We start from the raw sequence: 19,245 nt of genomic DNA on the forward strand, positions 1-19,245 counted from the left end.
ACATTGCCCCTTGCTCATAGTACTTAGCTAGGGGCTCCCAGTGGACCAATAATGAGGTAAAGAATAACTGCAATTGAATCCTTGACTATAACAAGGAGGACGACGTCTTTTAAAAGACTCCAGAGATCCAGCAAACTAGACCTAAGCATAGCACACAAGGATGAGTATATGGAGGCGACAAACTCCTTTCCACTGAAGTCTAAAGGAAGGTGCTAACCTTATACACTAGCCATTCACCAGTGGCCTGGGTGGCTGTCCCTGCACCTGTTTTCTTGAGTTGTCAGAAGGCCAACGAAGCTCTGAAAAGCACATTTGGTTTGGTCTGGGGTAATGATCACTTGGCACAGTAGCACTGACTGTAAGCGCTTTCTGTTTCCTGCCTTGAAATATAAAATTTACCTTATATTTGGAGCTGCCTGGCATTCATGCCAGTGCATTGTCCTCATATATAATCTTTGTTGCACTCAACATCACTGAACTAATCTCTTTAAACTAATCTGAAGGCAGGTTTTTATCTTTGGATTTAGAGTGGTAAATACGTGACCATAGTTGAACTCGTAAAGGAATAAACTGTAAATAAAGATAAGAAACACCTACAAAGAAGGTATTTTATTTTTTTTCTGATATTTTAAAAGATGAAACTCTGAATGACTAGCACCATTCCTTTTTAGGTTCAACCAAAGAAGTTGATCCTGAGGATTTGCATTTACATTTGCTACAGTGAGAGAGAGGTAGGTGCTTCTGGCAACATTCACTGTTGGGAAGGCACTTCTGTTGGTGCCTAGAGAAATGCCAAGTGCTGCTGTGTTAGTGCAGTCTCTGACTGGCCTTCACTCCTGGGCCTTTGCTGATCTCACGTGGCCTCACTTAAGGTTTCATTTGAGGAATGAGGTCTCACTTGAGGGATATGCTCATGTGGTCCTGAACCACAGCTGGAAAACTGGATATACATCATATCACTGAAGACATCTGTTTGTTTGCAAGAAAGTAAATTTTTGCTGGAGAATTATCACCCTGTGTTTTCATTGTGCAATTAATAATAAGGGACGGTGCGATCCCATATGTCATAACCAAAGTATTCACTGAAACAGGAAACAAGAAATGTGCCATCAGTGAGATTCGGTCTACTTATGATTGTGTGGCATATCACACTGAATGTGCAAGATTTGAGCACTCTAAACTTTCTGTGGTTCTCTTGGGCATTTTGGCAAAGTACATATCTGTCCACTTGAGTTTGGATTGCAGGTTTTCATGGAGGTTTTGACTGATCTAGGCACTATTTCCCCAAAACAGGTATTGCTCACCATCAGAGGGCCACTACACTCATATTCCTTACCTAAACCTTAAGACCCAATACAGCTTCCACACATGCTGAAAAACAAGAAAATGCATAATTTATGCTAGGCCTAAAAGGGTTAATAGTTTTTAAATGTAATAGGTGGAACTTAGTTACAATTCAGATGCTGAATTTAGATACTAACTAGGAGAAACTGAGACAGATTTGATCCCGTCTTCGTATGCACTGTCAGGAAATGCTTAGGGGTTTATATATGGTAGGAATGGAAAATGAAAAGCTTACTTCTGTGTCTGTATTATTTATTCAATACCTTCATTTACTTTACAGAATCTGACTGTATCTTTATGCCCATGACTGTGTAGAGGTTTTTTTACGTATGTTAACAGCTTTTCAATAAATCTCAATTTTATGATTTTTACAGCATTGTAAAACAGAACAGAGAAAGTTTTAATGGACAGTAGGTTCACAAGCATTACCAATGCATGTTCTTCCATCTTCTGCCAGCTTGTAAGGACCAGTAGAGACACATTTGTAGCTGCCTTTAGTGTTAATGCATTTAGCAGAAGGAGAGCATGGTGGATTATTCTCATTTTCACATTCATTAATGTCTGAAAAATAAGTACACACTGATCAATAATTATGATAAATTACACAGAGGGGTTACTACCTTCTCAAACGCATCTACAAGTATTCATAAATTAAAGGTATTGTACATTTTCAATGACACACAGATACTGCCAAAGATCCTTATTGTTACTGTTTAAAGGACAAAGTTGGGGTTTATTTTGGTTTGGTTTAATTTTTGTTTTTTGTTGTTTTTTTTTAAGATGAAAATTGTGAAAAAATAAAATATCGTTTTGGTAATCCACCAAAAACTACAAATGGCAATTGGCTGAATTTTCAAAAATGCAAATGCAAACTGTAAACTTGAGAGCTCTTCTTGTGTGTGTTTATGTCCTAAAACTTTGAGTTCCTCTATAAACTTTTTCCATACTGCACTCTACAGAGGTTGTGAAAATAATAACACTGACACAGTTCTATACACTTCTAGGTATGATTTTGAGGAGCCAAGGTTTCAGATTAGCTTTGGATACAAAATTTATAACAGTAATCTGTGATATTGCTGCAAAGATTGGTGTTTCTAGATGCTATGTAAATTCTATGAAATGACAATGTCCTGACAGCATTATAAGCAGATAAACAATTATCCATGGGAAAATGTACATAAACATATTGTTCCTGAGGCCATTCAAGACCTTTCACTCTCACATTGTGATTATGTGATGAAATGGGAATCGGTGCGGAGTGCAGGAAAGAAAGTACTTAAAGAGGGAAAGAATGGAGTCTGTATCTTTCTTCTTTCTATGTAATATTTACTTGCAGGACTTGATTCAGTTGCCTAACCGTAAGTGCTAAGCACTGGTTTAGACAGTTTCCCATTGGCCCTGTATAATATTTGCCAGTTTGTTCAATGTCTTTAACCCATGGGAAGCACTTGCAAGCCCATATGTGGGTAACGAGCTGAGCCTTCAGTGTCTTCTCTTTTTGGTTATATTCCTTTCCTTTTCTTTCCTTTCCTACCACAATGTTTGATCTGCCACTTCAGGCTAAGTAGCTCTTTTTGATCAGTATTAGAAACTGACTCTGCAGGAATGATTTACTGACTTAGTTTAGCATTGACACTCAGATCACTTAGGGAATTTTATCATTGGAAACAGGATCAAGCCTGATCCCCTCTTAAATTTCAATACAAAGCGGTAGCTGTGTCCAAAGCTAGCCACCGAGACAGTCAAAAGACTAATCACGCAAGGAATAATCTTAAACTTCAGAACCCTTAAGAAACACTAACTTTCATAACACCTCCCTGAAGCAGGAAAATAACCTGTTGCTCAGGATGAAGATTCCTGAGTAAGTATTACTCCCTTCAAGACTGCATTTTGGGTTAACTCCCACTGGTTTCATCGTCATCTGGGAAGGAAAACCTGCACAGGCTTTGCTTGCACTGTAATTCAAATGCGCTATTTCAGCTTTTGTAGATGCATAGTCATACTATCCGTTAACTAGCTAGCTCTTTTTTCCATCACTAAATAGTGCATGTCAGATCTTACCAGCCTACCCTACTACTCAAAGAGAGCAGTAGTTTATTAAAGCAAAGTAAACAGAGGTATCTATCAAGAGTAAGGTAACACTCAGTATAAAGAAGGTAGCATAGTCTAGCACTAAATGCCTTCCTGAATCAACAGAAATGATTTCTGTCAAAGCCAAAGTTAGTAAGCAGGAATTAACAGCTCTCAGATTCCTATGCTTTTGCCAGCAGGCCACTCTGTCTTTTCCAGAGCAGCATATATAATTTTGAAACCATCTGCAGAAATGCTAAGCTCTATTCTCCTCATTATATTGCTTGACTTATTCCTAATTTGCTGAACATTTAAAAGAATGGGAACACATTGCACAGACATACATGGAACAAAGTGCTTTCTGCTGTAAAACTCAAGTAGCATCTGCGTAAGTGGTTTTTGATGGTTTTCTTTTAATAAAAGCATTGCTTATTTAATATATGCAGCAGCTTGTTTTCCTATGGCAGATATACAGTCTTTTGTTTACATTACTGAACATATTAAAAGAAACTAGGACAAGGAATGATTCATTCATATAACTTATTTATTCACTTTGCTGCCAGAACATTAATCTATTGAAAAGATTTTATTATAATTCATTTAACAGCTTTATTTCTTTATATGGTATTTATGTGGGTGGAATTCAGTGGATAAATAGGATTTGAATAAAGGAAAGAGCTGCAAATTTCATTTGACTTTTTCCATACCAGGTATACAATTAGAATGAATAGCTTTCTATTCTGCTGTCACAGAAATACTGATAAGCAGACTTTATTGCGGATCAGCTGCAGCACTTGCATTCAAATTAATTTACCACCATCCATAATATATCCCTAAATATGGCCTTTTCAGGTTTCATTTTCTCTCATATTCTTATAAAGCTGAGCAGTTTCAGTATGTGTGTGCGCGCGTGTGTGTATATATATAAAACATATATATATATATACACACCCCACTATAAATACACACATTTGAAATGTGAACAGAGAGAATTCATCCTTCATAGCTGCGAAGAGTGAAAGCCTTTGTCGCGGTTTAACCCCAGCTGGCGACTAAGCACCACACAGCTGCTCGCTCACCAGCCCCCTCCGGTGGGATGGGCGAGAGAATTGAAAGGGTAAAAGTGAGAAAGCTCCTGGGTTGAGATAAGAACAGTTTAATAAATAAAATAAAATAAAATAAAATAAAATAAAATAAAATAAAATAAAATAATCATAATCATACATTGTAATGAAAAGGAAAATGAAAATAACCCAAAGAGAGAGAAATAAAACCCAAGAAAAGCAAGTGATGCAAATGAAAAACAATTGCTCACCACCTGCTGACTGATGCCTAGCCAGTCCCTGAGCAGCAGCTGCTGCCCCCCAGACAACTCTTTCCAGTTTATATGCTGAGCGTGATGTCATATGTTATGGAATATCCCTTTGGCCGGTTTGGGTCAGCTGTCCTGGCTGTGCCCCCTCCCAGCTTCTTGTGCATCCCCAGCTTTCTTGCTGGCAGGGCATGAGAAGCTGAAAAGTCCTTGACTTGGTGTTAACACTAAATATTTGCCACATTCTCTTTATTCCTATCCTATTTTATTCAACACTAAAAATAAGGTAAAAGGAAAAAAGAATATAAAAGAACAATTAAAATAACAGAAAAGTATTCACCTGAAAATGTGCGTGAAATGTCAAAAGGCAATATCTTTTTACTGATTTTTCACCTGCTCTACTTTTGTACCTGCATAAGTAATTCACTTCTGGTAAATCTTTTCACAGCTATTTGGGAGAGGGAGGTTGGAACTGAAATGGTAATTAATTTGCTTAATTTCACTTATTCACCGTATTTTTTTCTTTGTCACTTTTGCTTAACTTATTAGGATGATACACAAACTACTAGTGCTGAGCTCTTTTTGTATCATCTAGAACATCCATTGAAACAATGCTAAGAAAATGACAACTGTTTGTCTTACTGTTATGTTGAATGTAGGAAGAAGCAATGTATAATTATGATTTGCTGCTTTTTTTCTACTGGTTGTTAAGAGACTCAATTTTTGCTCAATTATGTAATTTTTAGTGACATTTTCCTATCATCAACTTGATTGCTAAATCAGGATGGGTAGAGATTGATTGAGACAGTAATTCTGGAGCAAAGAGAATTTCACGTCATCATGTTATTGTACCTATAAATCCAGAAGGTTGACTAGAAGAGAGCATAGGAGGGTGTTCACTTCTGACGAGCTGTGCTGGACTTTACCTTTTAGAAAATTCAGAAACAACAGCAAAAAAAATAGATACCTATACAAACGGGAGCCTCAAAATTCCATCCTTTCCTTGTGCAGGTTAATTGCTCTTCTCCTTGCAATTGAAATCCATATTGACAGGAATAAGTCACTGTAGATTTTCCAAATTCTGAACAATATACAAAATCACCATTTTCCACACTCTTTGGTGTTCCACACATTTCCTCTGCAAATAAAAAAACTGTATTACAAGCTCTTAAAAAATTACCACCTTGCCCTCGAAAATGGACATTATTCTCCATTACTTCCATAAATTAACTTCAGTGAAATTACTCATGTCTTTAAGGTGATCAAGAATTTAATTTTTCATTTCTGGACATGAATTTATATGGAGTACCTCAGATTTGACTCATAATCCTTGTAAAATTAGTGTTATCTTCTAACAGTATGTTCTTCATAGTTCTGAGTTAATATTTTCTATCTAAGAACTCCTGCCACAATTGCCATAAAGTCTGGGTATCTCACAAGCCATTCATGCTATCAGAGTGAAATTGGCAAACACTATATTTTTTACAGAGGAAGCTGAGAAAGAAGGAGAGAGAGACCTAGATCCAATTTCTGAGTGGCAAAAGTACTAAAGGTCTACAGCAAACCAGGAACTCAAGACCTGCTGTAACCAAGGTCAATGCTCTAACTACTGATTACTCTCCCCCATCAGAAAAGACTGGTAATTACCAGATTACCTTCCTGATAGAATTCTTGCCAAGCTTCTAAATTCATCCCAGGTATATTGTCACAATGCTTAAAATCCTGTGGAAACTTTCCAAGTCGAAAGGCGTCTGCTGGCACTTGAGAAATCCCTGTATTGTCACAAATCACGCGGGACAATGAGTGTTTTTTGAGTTCATGCTTTTGAGCTTCTGTGAAAACATTATCCTTTTCCCACCAAAATCTGGAAAGATTGATAGAAACGTTTTGAAAAGATCAAATTCAAAGAGTTGGTTATTCTTACTTTCACAGTACCCTATGTAAAAGACAAAAAAAAAAAAAAAAAAAGAATTACAGCAAAATATAGGTGGAAACAACAACAAAAGTAAGCACCATGATCTAGACTTACATACCCAGCTTGAAAGTCATGAAAAGGCTAGTGCGAGTCTGAGGTACTTGTCAACTCAGATGGTGTGCTAAAGTCACATTGTTAAAATTATTAGTTAATTATTCACATATGCAGAATCGCTTTTCCTTGATGATACATTGCCACAAAAACCAGTTAGAATCTTGAGAGAAAAACTTGGAACTAATTTGTTTGAACTGGATGCTTTATTTTATGCACACTAGCATTCACTGTGCACTCATAAATTGTTTTAACTATAAACTGCAGGAGATTTACAGAAGTAGCCATAATAGATTTCCCCATACCATAGCTTTTGAATTCTGCTTGCCATTACAGAATGGTTGCTATGAAAATAAGTATTGCTGAATACTTCTCTGTTTAACATGGAGTTCTTCATTTGCTGCAAAAGCTGTAGATATGCAGATTAATTATAGCAGAAAATTGTAAGACAGTAATCGTGCTTTTGATGATACATAAAGGTAAGCTAAGAGGACTGGCTGGAACAGAGAGGAGCTGCTTTTTCAATTTTGTCAGATTGGGAGTGAGATGGCGGAACAGAAGAACCAGTTGGTGCTACAAAGTTGTATCTATTAAATTATATATATTATATATAATATATATGGTGCATACACACATACATATGCATTTAAAGATAAAAAGACAGGGAAATAAAACACTGGGGCAAAAAAGACGATATAAACATTTTACACATAAAGCCATGTCACAAACAGCAAAAATATTTCTGGAGAGTTTGATAGCACATCTGCATTAGTACAATAAACAGTGTTAAGCACTGCTAAACTGCTAAGATAGTTCCCTATAGTACTCAGGCCACTAGGATTTTCCCAAATGCTAAGGTAGGATTTGAGGTAACATGTCAGGACCATTAGCAGTAGAATATGGATGTGACCGCACTGTACAAATTGACCTCAGGTTTAACACAGAACTTGAGCATCCATAACACTGGGGGAAAAAGTTTGGAGTTTCTAGAAAGGTCTGTGGGTTTTGTGTTTACATTTTTCTGATCAGAAGGGACCAGCAAAGTTGACTGTTGACCCTGTGTAAACCTGACAAGTGTGCAGTGCCTACAGCAGGACAATTTGGGGAGAAACCTGTTCCACTTTGCCTGTGTTGTAAGAGGAGGCAATCTACAGGACCAGGGATGGGGTGAATGTCCCATACCTCATCAGCACTGCACTGTGACAAGAAGTGCAGGAGAGGTGGAGGCGCTGGAGAGAGAGGAAAAAAAAAATGCTTTCTTCCTACCTCCCAGCTACACATTGTCCTCAAACTTCTCAGAGCATCCTGGAGCCTCACTGACCATTCCCAGGCCCCTTCCCATAACCAAAGCCATCAAAGACTTTGCTCCACGAAGCTCTCCTACACATTTCATTTTGTCTTTCATATATGTTAAAACCTATTCTAATCTCATTACAAAATTCGGTTTTATCTACACTTCAGAGAAGGTTGAGCAGATCATTAGTTTTTAATCTACCCAGCAGACAGGTGTTTGCTCTAACAAAGTTTGCTCCAACAGATCTGTATCAGGTGACCAAAATTTTGCAGGTGAATATTACAATGTTAGAGTAAAAAAGAAAAAAAAAAAAAAAAAAAAAAAAAAAGGAAACATTAAAAAAAAAGATAGGCGCAAGTCTCCCTATTCAAAGAATGACAAAGTCAGCTTCAGGATTTTTGTCCAAGTACTGCAAATCCTGAGATCACAAAAAGATTCAGAGTAGGAAGAGACAGAAAAAGAACGTAAGATCTGATGGAACAAAAAAATTTGTTCCAGGTGATTTGGCTGAGGATAAGACAGTGCCTGAGTTTAGTATACTGGAAAAAGAAATCCCTTCACATTTTGTCACATTACTGACAAAAGATTTTAAGGCTATCAGGACGAAGTTCAGTCAGTCAAAAATTCCACTTAGTCCTGATTTCTGTACTTAAATGAGTATGTTACAAGAGATGTTTTGACATCGCTACTTACTGACATGTCAATTAGGGTATCTAGTAAGCATGTAGCGATACTAGCGTGGATATAGATAATACCCAATACTCTTATCTGACAAGCCACTGCAATGAATGTGAGACTTTTCCATTCTTACATTTAGTGTGTGACAACTATAGCATGTTGTTACGTACTTCTAACTTCTCTTAGATAGTTCCTTATCATAGTATTAATGACAGAATACCATTTCACATTTAAGTTAGTAGACACAAACTTTGTGGCAGAAACTTGAAGAATTCTTTTATTACTAGAATTCCCTTTTTCTCAGCATGAAGTTAACATTAAATTATGCTTAAGTTTAATTAATGCTGCTAATATCATGACACTGAATAATAAGGCAGTGAGTAACGGAAACAAGACTGGAAGGGCCTTGATAGATTATCCTTCACCACACAGGGTCAAGTATGCCTGTACAATTCAGAAGACTTTCAACCATGTTTTTAACACAGCTGAGTGGAATGTTTGTTGTCTATACAGTTTATGCTAATAAGATACCACCTTTATGATTAACATCACTTTTTCCTGTGAGCTAATTAATTGACATTTTTTAAAGTTCAGATTTAAATTCTACCTTGGATGCCTATTTACATAATGGTTTCTTTCCACAACAGTGACTTACAAGAGGAGCTTAAAGGTAAGCGTGAGGACCAGATGTACTTAAAACACCACTGCTCGCATGGTGTGAGCAGTTTAAAATTAGTCTTCTCATGAGATTCAAAATTACTGCCACAAGTACATGACGGAAATGAAAAAAAGGTTGGCTTTATAATTGCTTCAGGAGCAGAAGCAAGATATAAATTGCATCTTGCACCCCTTTGTGACCTGAAGCTGCATTTCTCCTGCCCTCCTGGTATGGAGGGTCGAACTGGCACAAGACCTCGGTGGTGGTTGTGCAGGGTTGTGTGAAGGGACATCCTATGCTGTGTCCAATGAGGCGGTTCTGAGAGCACTCTGCACTCCCGGTTCACATAAAACCAGGTACATGATATTTTTATTATCCCCTGCAGGAAGCCTGAATTACAGCTCTCTGCCTATCCCTTCTGACTTTGCTGTGGTTGCCATGGAAAATGTCGAGGTTCTTCCATTTAAGGACCCTGAGCCCAGTGCAGCCCTCAAGGACTGGATAGATAAAGCCTGCACAGTCCTACATCCATCCACACAGACATTACCTGCCCCTGGCACAATTAACTGCTGGTGGCACCCTGCATTTCCACCAGAAGTGCAAAGTTGGGCATCTCAATACCAATCGCCATACCATCTGGAATGGAGACTATACACAGCCCAAAGAAGAACAAGCAAAAGCTCACCCAACCAAACTGAAAGATTTAAGATAAAAATGTGGAAGTGGTTGGGAATAATTTGTTTAAAGCATGTTTAAGTGTCATGTGTTCTTATATTCTGGGAAGCGTCCTCACATATCTGTAAAATTTCCATTGCTTCTGCTTTTTTACACAGATGGTTCAACAGCATGAATAAACTCACCGGTCACCATCCCTTAGTGCTTTCATTTGCTTTCCAATTATACATGCAAACAGAGGACCAGTTCTAGCATCTGGAAGAAAGTCTTCTACCAGACCACCAAGCCAAACGTCAATATTGCTAGGATTATGGTACAATTCCATGAGTTTTTTGGTGACATTATGATTGGTTATTACTCTATTCAGGTCAGTTTGAGTTTCCAGTTTTGGTAAGCCACAGAATTCTCGCCAGTCATTGTAACCTGTAAATATTATGTTGAAAAGAAGATTAGACTTGACTGTTAAGGATGATATATGAAATTAATAAATTTATAAGTACTGGATTCTGACAACCTTAATCATAGTAATAGGCAGTTATGTTTAAAAATGGGCTTATTGTTATTGGTTAAATTGATTCGGAAATGATGGCAGGATCTGAAACTACAGGATATGCAATTGCTACCTCAATTTTGTGAAGGAAAACAAAGCTTTAAAACAATTCTCCCATATTTAAGCAATGAAAACATGATAATAGATAATAGAAGCATGCACTCTATCTTGAGATTTCCAGACTAGGAATATAGGAGTTAGATGAAGAGTGGGCAAGAAATAACCTGAATAAAGTTAGTATCTAAAGCACTTTACTAAGAAGACTCTCGTGGGGCACATATCCAGGTCTCTGGAAAATATTTTTCTTTTACATCCTCTTACGTCATTGGGATTAACCCCCCTCATCTCCCAGTAAAACTTTAATTTCTGGTCTGGGAGACCAAACCTTCATTTCTACCCTCATGTAGCTGAGAGTTTTAAACTCCAGGCCAGAGTCAGACTTCATTCCTACTGTCCAGGGCCAACAACTTGTGTATTCCTAGCTGCAGAATCGCATAGCAGAAATGGAGAGGGTTGTCACCCAGAGATGTTAATGTCCTTTGACAGTCAGTCAATGGGTGGTACATTGGGCTCAGAGCATAGAAGGGCAGCCAGGTTTGTTCTTTATTCATGAAGACAAGTGAACTGATCAGGCAGGGAGTCCTTGAACATAGTTTTAGAAATTAAAATGAAAGAAGTCCTGTCTGCCATGCTGAAGGTTGCTACCTCTGCTCTCAGAAGCTGTGGCATGCTTTTAAGAGGTTTTTACACAGGACTGGGAACCTACTGTATATTTGAACTGCTGATGCAATCAAATTGAACTAAGCTCCAGCATAGTCTTCCTCTTAGCTGGTACACCCATGGCCTGATGAGCTAATGCTCCTTGACTGTTAGTTGAATCTTACCCTGGGCTGACCGGAGTAAGAAATCTAGTGCAAAAACCAGGCACAAATGTGTAATGTTTCTCAAAATGAGGTGTACATCTAATTAAGCCATCTAAACCACTCCTGGAGACACCTCAACCCCTTCTGTGGTCAGCAGAGATAATGAGGTTGTGTCTGAGTTGACGTCTCCCACAGGCTGGGGACAGCCTGCCGATGGCAAGTAGCTGCTGCAGGCAGAAACCCCATTCCTTGGTACCTACATCGAGCATACCCAGATCCATTCACTAGTAATGTCCTTCCAGACTTAACAGGTTGTTTTAATTTCAAATGCTGGGGAATATTTTGTTTCCATCAAAGTTAAAAATATTAGAAACTTAAATTTTAAAAGAGACTTAAATTACTTTTCTGATTACCAAAGTTATTATTTAAAAGCTTACAATTACATCCCAAACATAAGTAGTAATAGTTCAGTTACCAGTCGGAAGAAAATTCAAGAAAAATCAATAGACCTGGGAGTCCATGATCACGGCCACGCTGTAAATTTAATGATGCTAAATCAAGTGAACCATTATCGGACAACACAAACAGTTTTTCTGTTAACTCCTCATTCAGCAGTTGATCTTGCACCTGCAGTTTTGCTGAATGTGCTAGAAGACCCCTTAGTAAAGGATCCAAGCCACCTTTAAACACAAAAATAATATAATGTTATATATAAGCCATTATAACTTTCTTAACAACTGCAAATGCATGTATGTTTCTATGTGTTTTGAACTTTGGCCACATAGGCTTTTACATTCAAATACATGCAAAAATATGCTTCAGGTTCAAATAGAAGTTATAGTGCTATGAAAAGGATTCATCTGCTTCTTCAGGTGTAAGAAAATTTACAACCTGATAATACATTCATCCACAAAAAAAAAAAAAAAATCTTTATCATCAACCATTGATCATCAATCTATTGTTAATCTACCATACCAGTTTAATCTGCAGAGTAACTTTTGTCTGATTCAGACAACTATTCAAATCAGAATAATTGTTCCAGTTTATGTTAGTGCTCTGGAACCCATTCAACAACTTTAATCAGTGATGCAATTAAATAAATTTACAATAAAAAAAGTTACAATATTCTGGAAAATAAAAATGCAATTAAATAAATTTACAATAAAAAAAAGTTACAATATTCTGGAAAAAAAAACAGTTTAAATAAAACCATACCTTCTTTAATGAGCCTCCAAGGACTAAAGAAAACTTCATGCAAATGAAGATTTGGGAGTTCTGGATCGTCTAAATACTGTGCATTCAATCGCCTTACTATTGGTTGGATTGTTGCATGACCAAAACGAAAAGCAGCTGTTGAAAATACGTTAGAAACTGTAGGATTCATTGTGGGATCATAACCTGTATAAAGGCCAATATACAGATTAAAAGCATCTGGACCAATGATTTTGGGAATGTAATCTCTTAAAGTAATAATCTGAAAGAGAAGAAAAAGAAACATTTATCATTCAATGATTTTATAGATCAATAGTAATGATTCCCATGTGCTGAATGCCTTTTTCTTCACTCATCTATCCCCAAGCATTTGGCACGGCTAAGAGCAGTATTAGCTGATAAACAATACTGTTCTTATTTTTGCAGTAAGGAGACTAATGACTGGAAAGAATCAGTGGCACAGGTCAGTGCAGTACGACAGCCAGGCCCCTGTTAGCTCCTACCACAAACGCTAGACCAAAACCTCCTGAGCACCCCTGAGATTACCACTGTTTCTCACCTCCAGTCCATGGGGGTAATCCAGCTCACAGGAGGTGTGCTGAGATTTAAAGCCCTGATTGTGGTGGTGTAAATTATAATGCCCTTAAAAATGGCAATGAAAGCATTAATTACTATCAAATATTTCAAGAATGGTTGTTGATATGAACAGATTCTATTTTCAGACGTATTTTTGTGACACAAATCCTCTTTACTGAATATTTGAAATGACCAGGCTTTAAAATACTGGTGCCCAGAATCTCTTCATAGACATTTTATGCTGAACTCAAAACAGTTTATAGACTCCTAAAAAACACACTTCAAAATTGAAAATGCTAATAAACACCTTCTGTCAAATGCTTTTATAATGTAATAGCATTACAGTCTCATGAAAAAAGCATTTGAGTAATCATGACCAAAAAAAAGGGGGGGAAAATGATCTAATCTACCAAATAAAATGAAAGTGCATTATAGGTTAAAGATTACACTGAACTCAATAAAGCATAATGGGATGAATATGAAGCATAATGAACTCAATAAAATACCTTATAGATTCAATATAGTGTGCAATAAAATATACAGACAAATGTATTTTGAACTTGATATAGTGCATATTGAAAAGCAAGTTAGCATAAAATGACCTTATGAAAACCTTGTATCTTTATTTTAGGCATGGAACAGAGACGAGCAAACCTCTCCAGAATTCGCTCCCTTTTCTCAGAAGACGGAGGTAACAACCTCTTTACTTTTTCAGGTTAGGGCATACAGTGAAAAAAATATTTGAAAGATAATAGGCTAGAATTCCTTTTACAGATCCTTTAATACAACATATTAAGAAAATAAAATAATTGCTAGAAATTAATACTGACGCTCTCATTTGAGAAGTTAACTTTTTGCTACATTCACAAAGATTTTGCAAGACATTTCTTCCTAATTTTAGATTTAGAGTTAGTTTTTACAAGCAAAGACTTTAAGTAGGACTAGGTTAGCCATGGCCACAAACAACCTGACTGTCATTTTTTGGCTCATTGTAAATGAAATCCCAAGGTAAGCTGCTCATAAAGGCCAGATTCCCCGAAGGAAAGGGCAATTCAGATTTTTCATTTGCTCCAGACAGAGTTAAGATCTTAATTTTGTCTTTCCTTGGTGGGGGAAGTGGGGTTGCTGTTTCAAGGCATGAAAATTAAAAGGCTAAGGTAAAAAGGGTCTTATGCCTACCTCGAGCTAGGAGAGGCATCTTTTTGATCAAAACGTACAATGGCTAAACAAGGCTCCATCAAGTAGAGGTGATTTTTATACAATACAGACTAAGAAGATGTTACTAATACAGCAGAAGATGATGCTGCCAGAAAGAATCTGGCGTCTGACAGAGAGCCATAGCTAAAGTACATCAGCATGTAGCATCCAGCCTTTGTGTAGTCTCTGAACATACCTTGCCCGAATCTATCTGCATGAAGCCAAGGAGAGGCTCGCTACAAGTTCTCATAATTGACACATATGTAAGTTTTAAAGAAGGTGTAAACAGCTGACAAACATCGAAATTGTTTTGTTAAAATTTTTCTGCGTGCACTCCCTTCTCTGAGAGAATGATTTGAAAGATTTATTTCCTTTCATATTTGGCATAAATAAGCATAATACTTTCTTTCAATACAGTGTTCTTTCAACAACTGAGTTTTTCCTGTGGAAACAAAGGAGTATTTTTGTCTAAAAATACATCAAAATCAGAGCCAGAAATTTCAAATAAGTACGATGAATTGCTCAACCATTTATTACTTACTTTGAGTCTATTTATGAATGACAAGTTAGCTTTCAGGTGTTTGCAGCAGCATAAGGAATTGATGTGGATGTAATGAGTCTGAATCTGCAAGGTACTGGGTGGTCTCAACTCCTTGTGACATGAGATTAGTGGTAATCCAAGCTCCTCTTAGGAGACATTCAGCACCTCATAGCCTCAACTCCAAGCTCCATAGAAGTCTCATGAAGAAAGTAATTTTAATCAATAATGTCAATTTTTGTACTGTTTCATGGCAGTCATTGTTTCGATGGTATAATTCAGTGAAAAATGATGAGAAAAGGGCACTGTCTTTTAAACAGAAGCCCATATGCTCAACATTTAAATGACTTTAGTAGTCTATATGACCAGATAGCAACAGAAGGATTGAGAGTGTTTAAATGTTATTTATTTAGACATATCAGAGAAAATAAAATTCTGATTTCCTAGCAATTCAACCAATCATTTGGTAAGTATTCAGTCAGAAACAGAATCTGAGTGATTGCAAGACTATCAGAAAAGGTTTTGTACAGATTTTACATCATATGAATCACATGTGCACTGTTTATAGAAAAGTAACTGAACCCTGACCTGCAAACGCAGTGATACTCCAAGTTAAACATCTTGTTAGTGTGCAAGGCAGCATCCCTCTCATTCAGGAGACAGAATTACAACAGGGGTTCCCAAACGTCCTTACGAACTCAGCGAGTATCCTGGCTGGGTTTGCCTCTAGGCTGGGTCACCTCCAGCAGAAATCAGTCATACATTAGATATTTGGAAATAGGTTACATAATTTCCAATTATTTTTGAGGTTATTTTGTTCATATTAAAAGTTATTTCAAATTAGGTGCAAAAGCTACAGAAATTCATATTACTTCTCATAAGGTTCAGCAGACTTTTCTTTCCAAAACCCCTCCAGCATTTTCCAAAGTAAGTGTGAGTGGGGCACAGTAGATGGGAAAGGAAAATGAAAAAAAAAGGCTGGGAGAGAGAACATAAAAATGTGTGAACTACCATAAAAATAAGTAAGGCCAAAAGTGTAACTTGTCTTTGCCATTGGCCAGAAGTAACTGCAAAGGAATAGTAACTCACTGAGATAGTGAAGAGCCAATTAAATTAAGATCCTGCACTTGGAAAAGATTGCAGAAATGATAGAGATCAGCCAAACATAGTAATGATGTTTAATTCATTAAAGCGCTAAGCACAGTTGGTTTGAAGTTCTCACCGTAGATATTAAAGGATTTACAGATGATGTTGAAGTCCTAAACTTTTCTGTAAAGAGTGATTGTATGACAGTTCAATTTTTAATAAACAGTGAACACATTATTATAGTTCTGTTAATAGTCTGAACTATAGGCTTTATAAACATGAGTTATGACAGTATGCAACACATACTTTTTTATAGTATCAATTATTTATCAGTTTATCTTCATAGAGTTTAAGCTCTGAGAGGAGTTATCTAATCATATAATTTCACAAACAAGTTTCATCCAAGTTAGCAATGTTGAATCCAATAATTGTAGTTAAGTTAAAGTATGTCGGCCTCAGAAGACACCCGCTTCCAACCCATGCCTCAGATCATGGCAGAGAAGTAGGGATGCAAGATATTCAGAGAACACAAGCAGATGCAGAAGGACGTGAAAAAAGCACCTATATACACACTCAAAACTGAGGGCGGTTGTCAGCTACAATCAGGATCAGCTGGCAGTAACACCATTAATTCAGAGATGGCTCTCTGAATCTGTTATAAATCAAAGAGAATTTGATTCAGATTGATCTGCAAAACTCCTGCTTCACTCTGGCTTGTGCCACATCATCCGGCTTTCACAATCCAAACGACACATCAGGGGAAACGGTCTCTGGGAGGAACAGCACGTGTGCGTGCAATTGCATCCTGCAAACCATGTGTGTACAAAATAGCAATGTTAAGACTGTAGTTGCATAAATGAGCATTTTTTTTTTCTGTTTTGTCTACACTTTTTGTTTAAAGGAAAACAAATTTGAACTATTTTCTTACAAATGGCTTAAAAGGAGGAATCCTAATTCTCCTTTTTCTCTTTTCTCAGTTCAAAACAGGAATAAGCAAAACAAGCAGATAGTTTCATTTCAGTTAGTAAGTGGCAATGAAAAAATGTCTTTTTGCCAAAACACTAGGTAAATCAGGGTATGTATTTTTACTACTGTATACTGCAGTGTTGATACTGTCGAGTTAAGCATGTGTCATTCCCATAAAATTCAAGGGGAGAGAAACATGCCTACAATGAAGCCAGAAAAATACGTTTTGTCCAGGATATCAACAGGCAATTGTTATGTTTGGTAACTTTGTCAAGTTTCTGTTATTAAATGCTTGCCACCGGAGATATTTGTGCTTCCAAAAAAGCATCTAGGAGGAAAAGTATGGTCTAGAGAGAGTTTTTTTTCACTCTCCTTATTCTAGAGAGAAGGGAAGGCTTTTTGTTCAATTCTCTATAATTACACACTCATAGGCAAAAATTACACCTGAAAGTATTCATTCCAAAAAGAGAGAATTTTAGAAATATGTAGCAGTTGAAATTAAATTTTAGAGTGGAAATCTCAGGTAACTTCAACTAGAGCTGTCATTAGTGTGCTGGTTAGCATACCACATTAATAGAGATGCTCCAATTATCTCTCTTGAATGAATGTCTGTGAACCAGCCAGATATAACTCAAACACATTTCTAATGAGCCACAGGCAAATCTCATTAGTCTGTGATACTGGTAGAGATAATGAGTAGCCCAGATTCATGCAGTGTATTGCCTTGCAGAAAGTATTTTCTTTCAGGCCATAATGTTACTGGACATAATCAGAAGTGTATGAACGCACAGAGGCCTGCACTTTTAGATTTGCGCTTTTCTTCTAACAAATATTAACAACCATTCCGACTTGTCAGTGCCGTTATTTAAATGCAAACAGCACCTTTACAGCAGAAGAGCTGACATGGTTAATGTAACCAAAAATAAATAAATAAATAAAAAATACAAAAAAACCCAACAGAACCGTGAGGAAAAAAAAAAAAGATGTTAAAGCCTGCGTAGCTACTTCAGGGGTGGGGGGGAGGACGGAGAAAAAGGTAAAATACTGAGTAGAAATACATTTTCCTATTCTCAGGTCTAATGCAAACATTCTTAGGCACTTTTTTCTTCTGTTGTTCCCCATATTTATTTCTCCTGCTATCTCCTATCAAGAGTAGCCCTTGAAGTTTATGCATTAATGCATCATTTAGAACTTCACGGTCATTTTTATACAGGGAAGTTATTAATTTATATAATTCCTATGAGAAAGTAAGCATATTGAACGCTATGCAAACACAGAGACATTACTTTTTAATTGTTTCCTTTACCAAAAAAACACTACAAAGAAATGCATCTGAAAAGGCCCCTTCAATAGGCAAAATAGACACCGGAGGAGCCTGCAGAAAGATGTAGCAGAGTGGAAACTGCCATGAAAATTGGAGCACTGAGGGGTCTGGACAAACTAAGGACAAGGACATTGCATTCAGGAAAGTGGAAAACAGAACAAACTTTGAACATGCCCAATTTGAAGCACAGAAATAGGTGGCAAAGAAAAAGTAACACCATCTCCAAAGCCACTCACAATTCTGTTCTAAGGTATTCGCTGCAATGCATAGATAAGCAAATAAGCAACCAACCTGATGCAGAGCACCGACAATTTTTCGTGCTTCTTGGTAGACTGTCTCAGCAGTCCAGTGGCCGTTGATGTTTTTGAGGGCTCTGGCCAGACGGTTGTGCTCTCTCAGCCACAGTGTGTGCATAGCTGCCAGAGATGTGACCTCGCTGGATCGGCTGTCCCCAGCCATAAAGCATTCAATCCTCTCGCCTTCACTCGCATTCGAGTCTTGTGCACAAGGTGATGGGATCCGGTCTGTAAAAGGCAGGTATTCCCGATGGTTATCATAATATTTATTGTTTACTTTAAGAAGGCCTTCTTCGCTTGTTAAATTCCTCAGCTTGTTTTCAATGGCAGGGGTACTGCCATAGACAGTAGAAGCATCAAGGAAAGAAGTTAAGCCATTGATCTGTTGCCTTGGATTTAGCACTGATAAATTTCCAAAAATACCATGACCACCGGTGCCGCACGCAGGAGATGAGCGGTAGAAGGGCAGGCAATCCATCCCTGCAGATAATGTATCGTTGGTAGTCACCTGCATAAAAAAAAAAATCCAGCTGTTTTCTGAGGTGAAGGTAACAGTTGTGGATATTGAATTAAGGTGTGT

At 37.3% G+C, this 19,245-nt stretch overlaps 1 protein-coding gene across 1 annotated transcript in view; it reads right to left on the reverse strand.

The window, feature by feature from the left end:
* Positions 1-1,744: 1,744 nt before the first annotated feature.
* The window catches only part of TPO (thyroid peroxidase), a 45,423-nt gene continuing 27,922 nt past the window's right edge, over positions 1,745-19,245 (reverse strand). The window contains exons 7-13 of the mRNA XM_054819215.1: positions 18,661-19,173; positions 12,686-12,944; positions 11,980-12,150; positions 10,243-10,480; positions 6,382-6,590; positions 5,694-5,864; positions 1,745-1,905 (exon numbers count right to left, since the gene is read on the reverse strand). Of these exons, the coding sequence (XP_054675190.1) occupies positions 1,745-1,905; positions 5,694-5,864; positions 6,382-6,590; positions 10,243-10,480; positions 11,980-12,150; positions 12,686-12,944; positions 18,661-19,173 (1,722 nt within the window). The remainder of the gene's footprint in view (positions 1,906-5,693; positions 5,865-6,381; positions 6,591-10,242; positions 10,481-11,979; positions 12,151-12,685; positions 12,945-18,660; positions 19,174-19,245) is intronic.

The sequence above is a fragment of the Grus americana genome, chromosome 3 (genome assembly GCF_028858705.1).
Source record: "Grus americana isolate bGruAme1 chromosome 3, bGruAme1.mat, whole genome shotgun sequence".
Taxonomy (NCBI): domain Eukaryota; kingdom Metazoa; phylum Chordata; class Aves; order Gruiformes; family Gruidae; genus Grus; species Grus americana.